General features: G+C 43.2%; 1 protein-coding gene across 1 annotated transcript in view; it reads right to left on the bottom strand.

The window, feature by feature from the left end:
• Positions 1-10,853: 10,853 nt before the first annotated feature.
• Positions 10,854-17,102, bottom strand: part of HIBADH (3-hydroxyisobutyrate dehydrogenase) — a 109,874-nt gene continuing 103,625 nt past the window's right edge. The window contains exons 7-8 of the mRNA XM_047694640.1: positions 16,113-16,269; positions 10,854-11,801 (exon numbers count right to left, since the gene is read on the bottom strand). Coding sequence (XP_047550596.1) covers positions 11,643-11,801; positions 16,113-16,269 — 316 coding nt within the window. The 3' untranslated portion in view covers positions 10,854-11,642. The remainder of the gene's footprint in view (positions 11,802-16,112; positions 16,270-17,102) is intronic.

Here is a 17,102-nt window from a genome sequence, read left to right on the forward strand (position 1 = left end):
ATCAGGTATATTCCCATATGGAAGCTATGAGACATAGAGAAAAGGACAAGCTGGAGGGAGATGGCCCCATTAGGAAACAGTGGAATGGGCTTGCTAGGAAGGGGTCCGACAAGGCCCTCCAAGGCTGCACCCGCGTTCCCTCAAGGAATACAGGATTCACATGACTCTGCTCTCCTAAGGAGTCCAGGAGTCTTACTTGGTCACAGATGGATTTTACTGGATCCTCTCCTGAGCAATCTTCACAAGCAGGCAACCCAACATGGCCTCATCTTCTTCCTCAGCCTAATCAAATCCATTTGGAGAAGCAAAGGGCATGGCCTCCTTTTATGCCCCCTATCCATCTGAATTACCTGGACAGGGCCTGGAGTCCTGCCCAAATCAGCATGAAATTGTCCCCAGCCTCTCTTCTAACACTTACCAGACAGAGCTGGACCTTTCTCTCTTTTTTTTCCCCTGAGTGGAATGTATCCAAGGTGACATTTATAGGAGTGTGCTGATTGGATCTCGCTTCCAGGAAGCAGTGCAAGTCTGAGGTCCTTGGCCTTGGTGAGGCAGGACACAAAGGCTGAAGGTTGTTCTTTAAACCCAAGTTTCCAACTGAGCAACTTAGTGTCACCCATGCTGACAATGTTCAAAAACATCTCTTACAAGCAGAATAATGCGGCTGCTAGCCAGACAAAGAAGGAGGCCTTTGTCCGCCATCAACTCACGGCACTTATGGGAGAACCCGGTTGAGAACTTCCTGTTTCGGCTCATTTTATTTTGAAAGTGCTTCTTTTCCAAGTTACCCTTCATCTCTACAGAGCTGCTCCTCTTGTTATCTATCAAGTCAGCAGAGTAAGCAAAGGTTTTGATATTTTCTTCACTCCAAAATTTACAAAGAGGAGATACTCCTGACCACTGACATCAAAGCGATGACTGACTCTTCTGAAAATCAAAAATAAAACTGGAATTCTATTGATCAGAAGGGATTTTTTTTCTCTCTGGGAATACTCATCTTGCCATGTCTCACGCAAATGGCTTCTAATTAGTAAAAATTTCAGAACGTGGGATTATGCTGCTGTTTCCTCTCCTCTACTTCTCCCATTTCTCTACAATGGCTCTGGAAGGTAGGCTCTGTGAGGGCAGGGCCTTCCTCTGCCTCGAGCACGGAGGGAGGCCGGGCCTAGAGAATCCAGCATGGCTCCAGGGAGGTCCTCCATAAACATCTGTAGAGAAATAAATATTTGTGGTCTGAGCCTGCAGCTGCATGTTACCTCTTCTATTATAATTTGGATTAATCCTCCCTTATCTCTCAAATAACATAGAAAGGGAAGAAAACCTTTGTGTAACCTAATTTTAAACTCATAACCTATTTCCTTCATTATATCCTTCACCGTTTAGAGCAAGCAAAACAGGTCTCAGGTCATCATTTTCCCATTAGCTGAGGACAGCAAGGATTCACTATTCTTTCCCTTTCCCACAAAGTAATTTTAAGATTTCTAGCTAGGAAAAAAAAAAAAAGCCAACAACAATGGTGTCATTTCCAACCTGGAAATGGCATTGCTCATTAAGGTTGAAAAAGTGACTGGGGTTTGCTGAATCCTATGCAAATCAGTCCTGATGAGCCCTTAACTAATCTGTTTACAAACCAGACCTGCTAGACAGGCCTCCGTGATTTTCTATCAAAGCAAAGCACTGCTCTTTATGGGCATCTGGCTGGCCCTGAATGGGTAGTTTAAACATAGACTCTTTCCTTCAAAGTAAGATCAAAGGCTTTATTACTCCTAAATGAGTGCATTATTTCCACTTACTACCTTCTTGTTTGCAATTTGTGTTTATGAACAGCACTGTCTCAGGTTTACTTTGTGAATTACTAGTTTCTGAAAACAGTATGGCAGTTTTATGGGGCACGGTATCCATTTGTGGAGATTATGTAGCATATAATACATAGAATGGCCCATCAGATAGGACATCAGGCGAAGAAAATTCTCTACAAAGATGACAATACCTGACCAAGCAGAATTCATTTATGATTTTCTATTTTTTTTTTAGAAGAGGAAACCATCTGGCGTAACAGGTTAACACAAGAAAAGATTCCCCAACTCTGAAGCGCTGGAGATTAGATAACTCTTTGACTGCCTTGAGGAGAATTTTCTTCAAGTTTGGTTCCTTCTGAAGAGAGCAAGTATATACGGCTGGACGGTGGATGAGGGATGCCATCAGTACCATTCCGGGAGAAGCACGGCAAGGTATTTTCAGAAAAGAATAAGGAGATTATTTTTAAAAACAAAAAAACCCAAAACAGACATTCCAGCATGAGCCAGACCCTTGTCTCGGAGCTATCAGCCAGTGGCCTCCCCGGAGCCTGGGTGTCCGCCCATCCTGGTCCCAACAAGGAGACGAGAGCCCCGGCCTTCACTCCCGCCCTCCTGTTCATCTGAGGAGGATGGAGCTGCCCAGAAAATTGCATCTTTTAAGATTTGTGGTGACACGGGTGTATAAGCTTGAGGGTGTCGCCGACCCGCAGAAGGAGCCAGGCTGAACTGCTTTGAGTACAGTGCAGCGGAGGGAACACCCAGCCTCGGGAAGGGGCAGCTTTTAATGTCCCTAGTTGGCCAGAAATTAAATGGGATGGCCAGGAAGGGCCATAATCAAGGATCGAGCCACCGCTCAAAGTCATACCACTCCTTAATCGTTTTCTCTTTTTCTTTTTGACATTGAAGCAAGCATAAATTCACAAGGATAAAAACACATTTATCAGAACCCCATGGTCAGATCCCTACCGATCCAAAATGAGTTGGGCTGAAAGTGGTAAGCTTGACAACAGGGAAACTAAATCCATCGTAAATCTCTTTTAAAAAGTCTCTTCCTGCTTATCACCTTGTATGTGTCCTTGATGGCCCAGTTCTGCCACTGCCACATTGGGGGTAAAAAAAAAAAAAAATCAGAGAATATGTATTAAACCCTGAGTGAAAAACCCATTACTGCACTCACAATTAGTATCAGAAATTGGAGAAATGAGACACTCAGATTGCAAAGACACTAGCAGAGAAATGTGTGACTGGCAGACATTAGGAGGGCTGGAGCTCCAATCCGAGCAGGAGGGCATGAGGCCATAAGTGCATAATAAAATACGTTCTCAGTGAACATGTATAATGGATCTGTACGTAGTGGTTGAGGCTCAGAATATCAAGTCTCTCTCATTCTCCAACAGTTTGCTTTCTCTTTCTTTCCAGTGCAGTGGCTGTCTCCCGACTCGCATGTTAACGTTCACTGTTCGAACCTCCTTTGTCTAAAAATGGGCCTTGCCTCTGAGACAAAGGGTCAATTCTAGGCAAAAGTAAGAGCCAAATAAATGAGTTAGGAGTTAACTAGTAGAGCATACTTACATTAGCACAAATAAGCTATCAGGTCTCCCTGGTCATCTTGGCTCATTAAAGGGACAAAACTAAATCAAGCAAGGAGAATGAATCATGTTTGGCACTTATAGAGAGCAGACCTGGGGTCAGGGTTAAGGTCACTAAGAGGAGGAGAGAGACAGGGATTAAAGTGACGTTTGTTCTTAGTTTCTGAGATTGGAGCTCCAAGGGGAAATTTCTGGGAAAGGCTGCAAATAGTCTAAAATTATCATATTTCAAATTCTATCCATAAATGGAATGAAAATTAAGTTCAACAGGCCCAAAACAAATGTAAAAGAATAGGGAACTTGATATTGTCTGAACTCTCTGCCTAGAGGGCTGAAAAGCTCCATCTGGAGGTGGATTAACTCTTTCAGGGCACAAGGCTATCTCTTAATGGTGTTGGGAGGAGTAATTCACTTCCAAAAGTAAGTCACTTCCAGACCATTCATTTTTATAAGGAGTACTGGCAACAATTATGCCTAATTCCATATGATTTAAAGGGAAAATAAGGAAGGGTGTTTTTTGTTTGTTTGTTTGTTTTTTAACTTTCTGGTTTGACAATGTCAGTGAGAAGTTTTCAACTCTAAGATCACGTTGGGTACTGAAGCAATATTTGTTCTAACCTACAATAATCTCAACTCTAAAGCATTTTAGGCATTTATCATTTTTAATGACTATAGCAAATGCCAAATTTTGTCCTTTTGAAGATAAAATGCTGCACGCAAAAAGTCATGGGATTTGCATATATGGCCAGGGCTGGGAAGCACACCCCAAACCTGCCCTTTGATTTTATGAGTCTGGCTGTGAGGAAGGTTTCCATCGTCTTTCCCTCTGCCAATGTCATTATTTTACAGAGAGGCCTGCCAAAATGCAGCTCGTAGCTAAGCTTGTGTGTCAGGTTTATTCAAGTGGCTCATTCTAGATGAGCTCTCCTGCCATCTCTTTACCAGGCATGACGGGCCATCATTAATAAAAATGTATTGATCTCTGAATCTATTCCCGGCTATAAAAAAAACCCTAATAAATGAGATGCCTCTATGAGCAATAAATAATACCTGACCAGAGAGAGTCCAAAACCTGTCAGAAGCACATGCCTCCCATTTTCTCAAACCCCTAACCAAAAGGAAGCAGAATTTTAGAGCTAAAACAAATGTTGGAGATCAGGGTGCTCCTTTCGTTCTCAAAAGAAGGAAACTCTCCACATGATGTCGCACAGGTTGGTATTGACCTGGGGACCCAGGTCTCCTGTCTCCTCACTGGGTAGCTCTGGTAACCAAGGCACTGGACAGCACCCCAGCCAAGGGCTTCTGCTTCACTGTATTTTCCTGTTCACGTTCTGAAAGAGGCGAATTCTAGTTTGAATGAAGAAGTCTTCATCCCTTTTAGGTATTCTTGAATTATGAAATGATGAATACAATTAAATAGTAAAAGGTCATCTTCCATCTCTCTGCCACCAATGAGAGGCGATTCCATGTGTGCATTGGTGCGATGGACACGCTGGTTTATGGGCCTGACACCTTGCACAGAACATTACAAATCCCTCTGATGGCCTTAAGATTCCTCTTCAACTGAACTGAAAGTTAAAAACCCCGCCCAGGCAGATGCCATCCCATTGGCCGGCCCTTTGAAAATGCTCAAGGGTGCAGTTACGCAGCGGAGGCTGGAAGCAAGTTGTGCTGTTTTCCCCCAGCAGCAGCAGGCTCCTGACGGTAGCCTGGGTGGGATTTATGCACACGGATAACGCTGTTCCATCCTCCACTCAAATCTGCTTTATCCCCCCTCGCTTCCCACTCCCCGGAAGAATTGGACAGATCATACACATTTCTGATTGTCTGGAAGATAAGTCAAGATCAAAATTCATTGCATGAGGGACACCTCGGTGGCTCAGTTGGTTGAACGTCTGCCTTCAGCTCAGGTCATGATCCCAGTGTCCTAGGATGGAGTCCCACATTGGGCTCCTTGCTCACTGGGGAGTCTGCTTTTCCCTCTGCCTCTACCTGCCACTCTCCCTGCTTGTGCTCTCTCCCTCTCTCTGACAAATAAATAAAATCTTAAAAAAAGAAATTCATTGCCTGAGAAAAATGACCAAGGAGTAGGCTCAGGTCATTTGGAGTTCACTTACCACTGGACTTCACTGGGGCTGAGCATATGCTTCCTTATCGTGATGTCAGATCAACAGAATAGCAAAAGAGTCTCCTAAACAGGAATGAGTCACAGAATCCCTTAAATAAGTCAAACCTGTGTTATTATGAAATTCACCTTCTGTCTCAAGGCCCGTGTAGGAGATTACATTTGGAACCACCGTGCTTCATAAAGGAATATGTGTGTGCAAGTTGACGTTCAAGGTACATAAACCGGGGTGCTTGGGTGGCTTAGTCGGTTGGGTGTCTGGCTCTTGATTTCAGCTCAGGTCATGATCTCAGGATCTGGGATTGGCCCCATGTTGGGCTCTGTGCTCAGTGGGGAATCTGCTTGGGATTCTCTCTCTCCCTCTCCTCCTGCCCTACCCCTACCCCACACTCACTCTGTCTCTCTCTCAAATAAATAAATCTTTAAAAAAAAAAAGTACATAAAGAGACAAAATCTTGCTAACAAAAATGTCTATTTTTCCCCAGAATATCTTTCAACTAAGAAAAATTTATCAAAATTTCACATTCTGGAAGACTTCTTGGGCAACTGTGTGTAACAAACTGCATCACGGATAACACAGAGTAAAATAAACCTGATCTGCTAAGGAAGAATCTTTAAGAAAGAAGTTCACACGCTTAGTTCACCTGACACAAATGCAATGTCATAGCTTCCACTGAAGTCATTCACACATTCACACATTCACTGAGCTCTTACTCAAACGCAAGGTGCTGACCTCGACAGATGACTCAGAGCTGAACGTGCCACCCTCTGTGCCCTCAAAGAGCTCATAGACTCCAGGTGTGGAAGGAAGTCAGGCAAGCCAGCACATATGACGTAATAGGATAAGTCCTATGATGTAAGAGATGTCATCAAAGAACTATCTATGGATACAGAGGGGAAGCGACTTGGCCTGACATGGCTGAGGAAGACCTTTTAGGAGATATGGCACCTGAGCTGGCCGACTAGGAGTGGAGAAGGGCATTTCAGGTGAAGGAAGTGGCACACACAAAGGGACTGAATTGTGACACACGTGGCGTCCTCGAAAAACGGCAAGTGCTGTGGCTCACAACCTTTGGCACTCAGGGTACCACAAAGTTGGTGAAGAACAACAGGCGTCAGAGCGTGAAGGGCCATGGACGCCATGCTACAGAGCTCGGACTGCATCCCAGGCTAAAGGATTTCATGCAAGGGAATGATGGGACTGGATGTCAGTCTTAGAAAGATAGCTCTTGCAGGGGTGTGAGGGACGAACTAAAAAACCAAACTGGTGGCCAAGCAGCAGCTGTGAATCTGAGACAGAAAGATGAGTAGTTACCTCTGGCTAGAGGGTGGGAGGTGAGAACAGTCAATGACTGTGAACAGGCACAAGAGATGTGGGGGTGGGGGTTGCGGTAATGGAAACGTTCTAAAGTCAGATTGTGGTAATGATTGTACAACTCTGAGAACTTACTAAAAATCACTGAATTGTACATTTAAAATGAGCAAGTTTTATTGTATATGTATTGTACCTCAGGAAACTGTTAGAAAAAAAGAAGAGCAATTGCAAAGATGGCAGAGCATCTCAGACAAGCAGCCATGAAGGCCTGAAGCAGCATCCGGGGGTTTAGACCTCACGATGCAGAGTGGGTGGAGGGAGAAGGGAGTTGGGGATGGTTCCTGGGAGCCTGGATGGGACACGGGTCAGTCAGAGAAGCAGGTCTGCTGGGCAGGAGGATGGGGAGCTCAGGTTTTGACATACCAAGTCTGAGGTACCTGTGGAACGTACACGAGCAGGCTGTCTCACACTCTGCATGGTGGACACTTGGGGCAGGATAATTTTTATTGTGGGGGATGTCAGTGCACTGTAGGATCTTTTGGCAGCATCCCTGACATATACTCACTGAATGCCAGGAGCACTCCCATCCCCCCCATGACAGCCGCACATATGCCCACGCACTGTCATATGTCCCCCCAGGGCAACACTGCTCCCGTTGAGAACCACTGATGAAGACAGAAAGATTGTAACTCATGATAGTTTTCCTTAGTTTTTCTTTTTCATAGGGATATAATTCACACGCCATAAAATTCACCATTTAAAAGTATACGATTCAGTGGTTTTTAATACATTCACAAAGTCATGCAACCATCACTATCTAATTCCAGAACATTTTCATCACCCTAAAAAGTAACTCCACTGAATAGCAGTCACTCCCTATCCCCCATTCCATTAGTCCCTGGAAACCACTCATCTACTGTGTGTCTGTGGATATGCTGATTCCTGACATTCCATATAGAATCCTAGATACATGGCCTTCTGTGTCTGGCTTCTTCCACTTGGCATCACGTTTTCAAGATCCGTCCATGTTGTACTACGTGGTAGTATTTCATTCCTCTTAATGGCCATTCTTCCATTGCATGGATTTGCCAGTTTGCTTATGCAGTCATCAGTGGGGGGACATTTGGACTGCTTCCCTTTTTTGGCTCTTATGACTAATGCTGCTATGAACATTTCATGCGCAAGTTTTTGTGCAGAAGTATATTTTCGTTTTTCTTGAGTACATATCTAGGAGTAGAATTGCTGGGTCCTGTGGTAACTCTATATTTAATTTTTCAAGAACTGCCAAAGTATTTTCCCAAGTGGCCGCACCACTTTATACGCCTGGCAGCAACGTATGAGGGTTTTACATCTGTCCACATGCTTGCCAACACTTGGGATTGTCCTTCACTCGTATTTTCTTGTTTCAAGTTTCCAAGCAAGCATTGAATATTCAGCTCCATTGTTTATGACAACTTCATAGATGAGAAAAGTAATGGTCAGAGGAGGGCGGACTTCCATACGCTGAGAGGCTGGCAAAGTCCTTTCTAGCACTAATAGCCTTCACGTAAGATGCTTACGAGTCCGACACAGAGATCCATCCCTGCCTGTCCCCTTTCCTCTCCACTGGAAGAAATCCCTTGACAGGTGTCCTCTTTCATGCATCACTTCTTTCCTTTACTGGACCATCCCACTTCCATCAGGATAACCCCATAGCATCTCCAATCTTTAAATGTCAATAAAATTTCCCTTGACCCCCTATCCCTGCCAGTTTCTACCCCACTTGTGTTTCCTCTTACAGCAAAACTTCTTGAGAGTTGCCCCTACTCTTTGCATCCAACTTCTCTTCCATTCCCTCATGCTCAATGCCATTTCCAACACACCAGCACACTTGTCGGAGCCACCAATGACTAGGCCAAATCTAAATCATTAATTTTCGGCTCTTAACACTCAATACTCAACTTATCAGTAGCTTTTGATACAAATAACCGTTCCTCCTTAAAACTCGGTCCTCATTTGGCTCCCATTGTTTTCCCAGCCACTGTCACTCCTCCTCAATCTCACTCGCTGGTTCTGCCTCCTGTTCCCAACCACCGAAAGTGAGAATAATATAGACCATGGTCTTGGACCTTTGCTTTTCCCCACTTATGTGGCTACTAGGCACTTCAAATACAGAGGTTTTTTCTCCTGAAACCCCCACATCTTCCCCACAGTAAATGGTGACTCCTTTTCTTCACTTTTACCACTAACCTTGGATTCTTCCTTGGACTTCTCCTTTCCTTTCTCATCCTATCCCTCAGTTAGTGGATCTTTTATATTCAACTCTAACCACTTCTTGCCTCCCCCATCATTAAATTCTGGCCCCAGCCCCTATTGCTTCTCATCTGGATTACTACAATTCCCTCCTACCTCATCTCCTTGCTTCCACCATTGCCCCTACACTCCACTCTCCACATAGCAGCCAGAACGATCCCTTTAAAGAGTAGGCGAGACCACACCAATCCTCTAAATGAAATGCTCAATGGGCTGGCATGATAGGATGTTTGCAAACTGGCCACCTTAATGCCTTTCTTTGTGCCCATACTCTAATGTTGGCCACTCCTCCGTGGACTTTGGGCTTGACTATGTGATTTGCCTCGACCAATGGGACAGTAGAGCCTTGAAACAGCAGAACCCCGCAAAGTGTCTGGTCACTGGGGCTTGTCCTATGTTGCTGTTGAGAGCCTTTCCACCACCAGGTGAAGAAATCCTGATTAGCCTCCTGGACCATGTGGAGAAAAGCCCCAACCATTATAGCTGTCCCAGCTGAATGAGGCCAAACTAGACCCTCCAGCTCCAGAGGAGTTGGCCCAGTGTAGAATAATATAGCCAACCCAGAGAATCTTGAAAAATAATAGACATTTGTTATTTTAAACCACTAAGTTTTTGGTGGCAATGTAGCAGTTAGCTTTTGCTTTGCCTAACTGATACAATGCTAATTTTGCTCGGAATAAAAGCCAAGGAGCGAGCGCTTGGGAGGCTCAGTTGGTTAAGCGTCCGACTCTTGGTTTCAGCTCAGGTAGTGATCTCAGGGTCTTGAGATCGAGTCCTGCACTGGGCGCTGTGTAGAGCGCAGAGCCTGCTGAAGTTTCTCTATCCCTCTTTCTCTCCCTCTGGCCCTTCCCCACCTCACTCTGCCCCTCTCTCTCTCTCAAAAAAAAAAAAAAAAAAAAAAAAAAAGCCAATATCCTAACCTAGCCTACAAGGCCCTACAAGATCTGGCTCCCCTCATCTCGTGACTTCACTTAGAGCCTCCTTGTAATTCATCATATCTAACATTATCCTACCTTTGTGCCTCTGTACATTGTTACTCGTTCCTAGAATATTCTTTCCTCGGATACCTGCATGGCTTGTTTCCTCACTTCCTTGTTAAATCTCTGTTCAAATGCCACCTTAAGTACCCTAACAGAATGGATGGGTACTTCCCATCCTTCCCCCTTATCCTGCCTTTTTCCTTATTATTATCGGACATATGCATGAAACATTTATTTCTTGTCTGTCACATCCCCTCACACCCACACACACCCACACCCCCACACACACACATGAGACACCGGAATTTATGGTCTACAGGGGCAAGACTTTGTTCTGTTCATCACCATAGCCCCAGCACTTAGAATAGTGCCTGGAATTTTTTATGACCAGCAAAATGATGAAAAGAGTAGTACTTCTGCCAAATTTGGTGTCTAGGTCTATCAACAAGAACACGCCGAGGGGCTGTGGTAGGGAAAGTGGCAATTGCACTCAACACTGGGGGATATTCCATTTAATGCAGGCTGAGTTCCCATGCACCCACAATCTAGAAAATACTCAAATGAATGCCCATTAAGGATTCAAACAGAGCCCAGCAGGATGCTGACCTCCACCGCCCAACTGAAACTCTGTTCCTTTTGACTTCCCTCCCTTCCTTTCCTTCTCACCCTTTCCCCATCAGTCTGTAACACCAGTTTGTCAGATCATTTAGTTGTTCACCAAATGGCTGGAAAGACACAAAAACTCCAAGGAAGTATTATCTGCATAGAAATTTATTTGAGTTCAAAATAATACAGTTATATTTAGAATAATGTAATAATTATCTAAAGCATATATCATCATTGGCTCTGAAACAACTCTAAAGATGTCATTCTTTTGAAGTCAAAAAATAGGTAGTAAGAATGTACAAGGAAGCAAAAATATAAAAAACAAGTTTGCTGAGTATTGGGAGTTGTAACAAGGACACACTAAGGTAATGTAACAGAGTCCAAATTCTAAAACATGCAGCAAGGAGTTCTCTAGCTTTATCAACTCCCTGGAAAATTGGTGACCCCAATACTGCACGAATACCACCACTTGGGTAACAGGACAAACTTCCCGAGGGACACAGGTAGTCACTCACTATATGTCCCCCTTTTCTCCCTCCTTTCCCCATATCAATTTCTTTTCTTTTCTTTCAGATCAGTTTCATCCTGGCAAAAACATGTTTGGTTTTATTTGTGAAGTGGAGTAAATAACACCCTGATTGAAGTATGCAATGATGTAGTTGAAGATGCTCAGGGATCAAACTTTTGAAAAAGGTTAAGAAGCTGGTTAGCAGAGACCATCAGTGGCTTGCAGGAAAATAAATTCCAGTAACACATTTGCTAAACAGATAAAAAGAATTAGCAGTTAAAAATGGGTGAAAAAATCCTACGGTTTACTGGGACCTAGACAGTCAAAAGCAGACAGGTGACCTTTGATTAGACCCATTTACTTGTGGAGTGAGCTATAAGGAGGCTCCAAGATTTGGTGTTCAACAGTGTCCACAGCCAAAGGCAAACTCAGAAGCTCTCCTCCTCTCGTAGAAACTGGAAGACGGACGAGAAGTCTTTCTTTGAGTAACCCTTCGCACACATCATCCTGTAGATCTGATGGGCTTGGCTGCCCAGAAGGATTGGGCTCTTTGTGCTGGTGGCAGAGTCTTGCGCCAACCCCAGATCCTAAATCAAACAAGGGCAGGAGGGAACACATTGAGACTGGCAGTCAGAGCTCACTTTGGAACTGTGGCTCCTAATGCTTTGGTTTCAAAGAAGGAGAAATGAGGTCTGAAAAAAATGAGATACTTACGAATACTGTGGTAAGTTAGATGTATTTTTGTAAGTACTTTCATAGAGCTGTAAAACTGCTCCAGACAGAAACCTTAATTTCTGATTGTCCTCTCCACTCCTCCGTCCAGACCTGTTTTGTTTTGACTTTGGACAGGGGTTACTATACAGATGAGAGCACATGGGAAATGTTTTTTCAAATCTGCAGAAGCCTGGAAGCCTAAGACAAACCCCATTATGACTAAATACCCGTTCAATCTCTTATTCTACAAATTTTAGCAATTGCTGTGGGCTGGGCACTGTTGCAAGGGCTGGTGATACAGGCATGATAAGACCCAGTCACTGTTCTCATGAATCTTGGGGAAGATGGACAACAGAACAAATATTAGAACTTCAGACGATGACAAGCACTATAAAGAAAAATAAAGCAGGGCAAGGGCTTGGGAAGTGGCGAACAGCAAGGGCCGGATGGAAGGAAGGGAGTCCTGGTAGAGGATATATTTAGGGAAGCCGTCTCTGAGGTGAAGACCTCTGACCTACAATCTGAATGTCAGGGAGTAGCGAGCTCTTTGGAGAGTAAAGGAAGAGTTTCAGGTAGATGGAACATCAAGGTGTTGGGGGACATGGCTTGGATATTCAAGAAATAGCAAGCGGGTCAATGAGGCTGCATGTGAGCCAGGGGGCTGGAGAGGGAAATGAGTCCAGGATGGACACAGGTAAAACATGGCAGCTTTAATATGTGTGGTAAGGAGTTGGGACGTTAAGTGCAATGGGACATCTGCCTTCATGACAAACAACCTTTAACATCTCAGAGAGCGAATGCTTCATTCTGAGGGTTTTAGAAAACTTACGGCTGCTTAAAAACAGGCAAAAGTTAACATTATATGTCTTTGATAGTTAAACTGTAGCTAATGAATATCCACTACCATAAAAATGGGATTTTGTCCAAACCTGAAATACATGGGGTTGATGGGAGACAATGAAGCCTTGGATAATTGAAATATCCCCCAAATTTCATTTTATTTATGATTTTATAACAGCTGCAAACTGGTGGCAAAACCAATTAGATCTTCTTACCATTACCATCCTCACTTCTCCCCCCAGTGGAAAAGTCCGCAAAAAATGAAAGGGGAAAACAAGAAGCAAGATGAGAAACGCTTCTACTCTGAGGAACATCCTTGATAACAGAGCAGTTATCAATACCACCCACTCAAAGGAAAATAATTATTCAAAGGAAAAATAAGTCTCTTGAATTTGTATGATGGCATACGTGCAAACATGACTTTGTGCTTATCTGTATAATTTTCACAGGTAGACAAGAGATTTGAAAAAACTGCTTAACCTTAAATTCTTCTACAGCTTCCTAAAACTAGAAAGGGAGTTTAGTCATTACCCACACAATGAACAAACATACAGGTGCCCTACTGCTTACGCCCAGCCAAACCTCTCTTGTTGCCATCGTTTGGCAGCATATCTGCAAGATGTGTTATTTTCAAAAGATGGAGAGAAAATCTACATAGACTGCATTCAACTTTTACCCTAGTTACCTGGAACAGAAGAACTTGGAGTTAAACATAACATACCGAAGGGGACACAACACTACTGAGAAGACAAGTTGAGAGTTTTTCAAATGGCAAGTGCATACCCCAGATAAAACCTAACAAAACCACAAACATGGACAGTGTGATAGCTTTGGCGCCTGCTGCCTTAAAGGGTGCACATTCTGAAAAGAGAAAAATGGTTAGTGTCTCAAAGTCTGAGAGGCTTGTCCATCTTGAAATGCAAACGTCAAAAAGAAGGTGTCCTTTGAAGCTTATAATATGTAATTTAAAATAAACAGATTTTCCACTTCACTAATCAGATAAAATATTTATGAATCCATAAGTTAAGTGGCTAGTTCAGGAAGAAATATAGAACAACTGTAATAAGTTTTCAACAAGTTAATGGAGGACCAAGTTGTTATGTTACCAGGAAATGGTCCTCCCTTGGGGGAGGACCAAGAGTCATCATGCTTTTCCATACATTGTTCTGCAGTGGCCATCACAGACATCTAGGCTGGAGAGTGCAAAAGATTAATCTAGTTTTCATATTGACTATGTTCTGATTATATACACATAGCATGTTAGAATTTTATCATGTTAAGACCTAGAAATAAATGTACAAGCCTCTACTTCAACAACACACTAACATCATATTCCCTAGAACAATACATTTAATAGCAGTTGAGCAAAACATCTCTTAGGAAGTAAAGACTTGATCTGCTCAAGCAGGAAGGACTGCTTTAATCAATGGGGCATCGACGGGGATTTCTTTAATCTCCATCAGTTTCTCTATACGAGTTTAATTAGCTATGGTGCGTTTTTGTTAATAGCAATCCAAAGTGATGACAGATTTTTTTTTAAAGTTCCTTTTAAGTTCCTTTCTAAGTACTCGCATTCCAAGCAAAATTAATAAGTCTTCCTCTTTATAAGGGAAATTGCAACTGCATTTCATAGAGGAAATGAGAGCAAAGGAGAACAGTAATTTCCGTATGTTTCACTCCCGTGCTGTCTCATGCTGTTAGTGGAAAGTGCTATCGTTTATGATCAAGAACATCATTTTAAAGAAAAGACCTTAACCGTGGCAGCTTCTTCCTGGGGAGGGTCCCCACAGCAAACAGCAAAACCACAGGTATACCACACAGGGGAGGACGGCAAGGGCAGAGTTCCCAGACAAAACCAGCACTGCAGAGGACTGGAGGCCAGACAAATTCATCTGACCCTTTTGACGAGAAGCCTCCTATTTCTTACTACTCTCCTTGTTAGCTGCTTCCTCTGCTCTGACCATTAGTGGTATTGCAGGAACTGAATAAGCTAGTGCCTCACAACCCACTTCATATGGAGATAGAATGGAAACTGAGCATAAATGCGATTCTTCCATTCTTCCATGTGCCCTAATAAATCACCCGCAGCTTCAATGAAAACAATACACTTAAGGAGCTACTTCCTGTTTCTAACAACAGCCACACTGCACAAGTACAAAAGCCTGTGTGGAGGCTATGGATGCAGATTGGCATAAAAATCAGTATTTTCTTAAATGAAACACGAGGGGAAATCAAATTGCAAAATAAGAAATAGTTCAAACACTGCTTTATCCCATTAATATTTAAAGCATACTGACCATACGCCAGGAACTGTGCCAGAGGCTGCGATGGAGGGTGCAAGGACAAATGGGGTGCAGGCAGAGGGGAGCAGCCAGGCTGGGGGTTTGCAAGTGAGAGCCAAGGAGAAATGAGTCCAGTATGGCCAAAGCGAAGAGAGGGGCTGCAATGGCAGAAACGAGCTGGTAGGACAAGCAAAGGCTAAATCATCAGCTTGCTGGTGGACTTTCATCTACAAGTGACTGGAAACCATGAGAGAGACATGGTGGGAGAAAAGGCACACTCGGAGTTTTATATCTCAGGGGCCCTCTCTTTCCCGTGATGTAGAAAATGAACGAGAGAGGACTCTGAAAGGCAAGGAGACCAGTAAAGGGCTGACGTGGTATAATCTAAAGGAAGCTCAGCCAAGGCACTTGCAGTGGCAGAGGAGGGGACTGCATGAATTCAAGGCACACTATGGAACAGAATGGACAGAAGGCCATGGAGAATAAAGGAATGTAAGCTGAATACGGTGTCCAGGTATAGGCTTTATTACTTTTGTAAAGGGTCGGGGCGGGGAGTCAATTATGGGGGCAGGGTGGGGTAAGGAATAGCTCTATGCAGAAACCTGGAAGGCTATTCCCCAACAAACTATTTTCTAAAGTTGAGATCACAGATAGGAGGTCAGCAATTTGTTTTTCAAATGATTTTTCACATAAATACACACATGTTCTTAAAGCAGGAAGATGTATTATCAGAAAATTCTTACCCCTCCCATTCTAAGGACTTGGTAAATTAATGGAAATTTCTGATGAAGAACGAAATTTTACCATCTCATATTACAAACAAACCCCAAAACCCACAAAATCAAACTCCCAGCCTATTCTTCTCATCTGAAATGAACATGATAAGGGTTTTTAATCAAAGCTTTTAATCAAAATTTTTAATCATCTCCAGTGAGCGAGTGAATCACTATTTTGGTAATTTTGCCTTCTAGGATACACATACGCTTTGTTAAAAGGGGGTGGGGGATTAGACCACTGAGCACTTTTTCCCTCTCCCTTGGGTCATCTCTGTATTTACCATACCTTAGCCATGAGTGTTGCTCCGAATCCACCCTGGTAGTTATTAGCTGACGGAACTCCATCCATCACCCCGGGCACAGGATTGTAAGTGTCACTTGACCAACACCGTCCTGAGCTCATATTTAGGATTTTAGCCAATAGTTTTGGGTCAAGCCCTAACCTGTCAAAGGTCAAAGAAAAGAAGTGTTAGATGTCAAAATGTACAAGTCATGCGCGACTTACGCGTGTATGAGGACGCTCCATCTTCTCTCTCCATTTATTGTCTGTCTTCAAAAGTCAAAGCAGATTGATGAGAGCAAAGAACCGAATCTTAAATTATAGGGCATTAAAAGCCAGTGATTTACCATTTCAGAGCCAGGAAGTTCTGCCCTGAGAGAAAACCCTCCAAACTATCCTACTTCAGAGAAACATCCCACAATTGCCGAAGTGGTGTTGGTTTATCACACACATGGGTTTTCTAGTCTTTTGGATATTATTGCATTTATGTGTCACACAAGAACCTTAAACCAATGTGATCATCTAAATTCTACATTCTTCACTCACAAATGATATATTTCAGAAAGAAATACTGACAGATAAACTGTGCATCATGGGAGTCCTTGTGGGTGCATTTATATGCATGTTTATTCTTTTAGCTTTTATGAGAATGGATGCAAGAGATAAGCCATGTGCCATAAGATGAGCTTAAGTTATCCTTATAAAAGAAGACATTTCTTGCTGCAAACTTTTCCTTATTTATTAAATCTTCATTAGACAATCCTGCTTATGAAGCAAGTCTGCACAGAGCTGTGACATATGCTATCTATTCAGAGACATGCATTATAGTTCTGGGTCAACTGCTGATAAGGTTACTGATCCTGATAAAACAAAGCTTGCCCAAGCGGAAACATCATTTGTTCTATCACTGAGCTGATGGCATCAACGGCTGTTCAATGTGGACCCAGAAAAAAAGAGCATCAAAATGCTGTAATACTTTGATTCTGAGTATCTTAA

This window comes from Lutra lutra, chromosome 11, assembly GCF_902655055.1.
Source record: "Lutra lutra chromosome 11, mLutLut1.2, whole genome shotgun sequence".
Classification (NCBI taxonomy): Eukaryota; Metazoa; Chordata; class Mammalia; order Carnivora; family Mustelidae; genus Lutra; species Lutra lutra.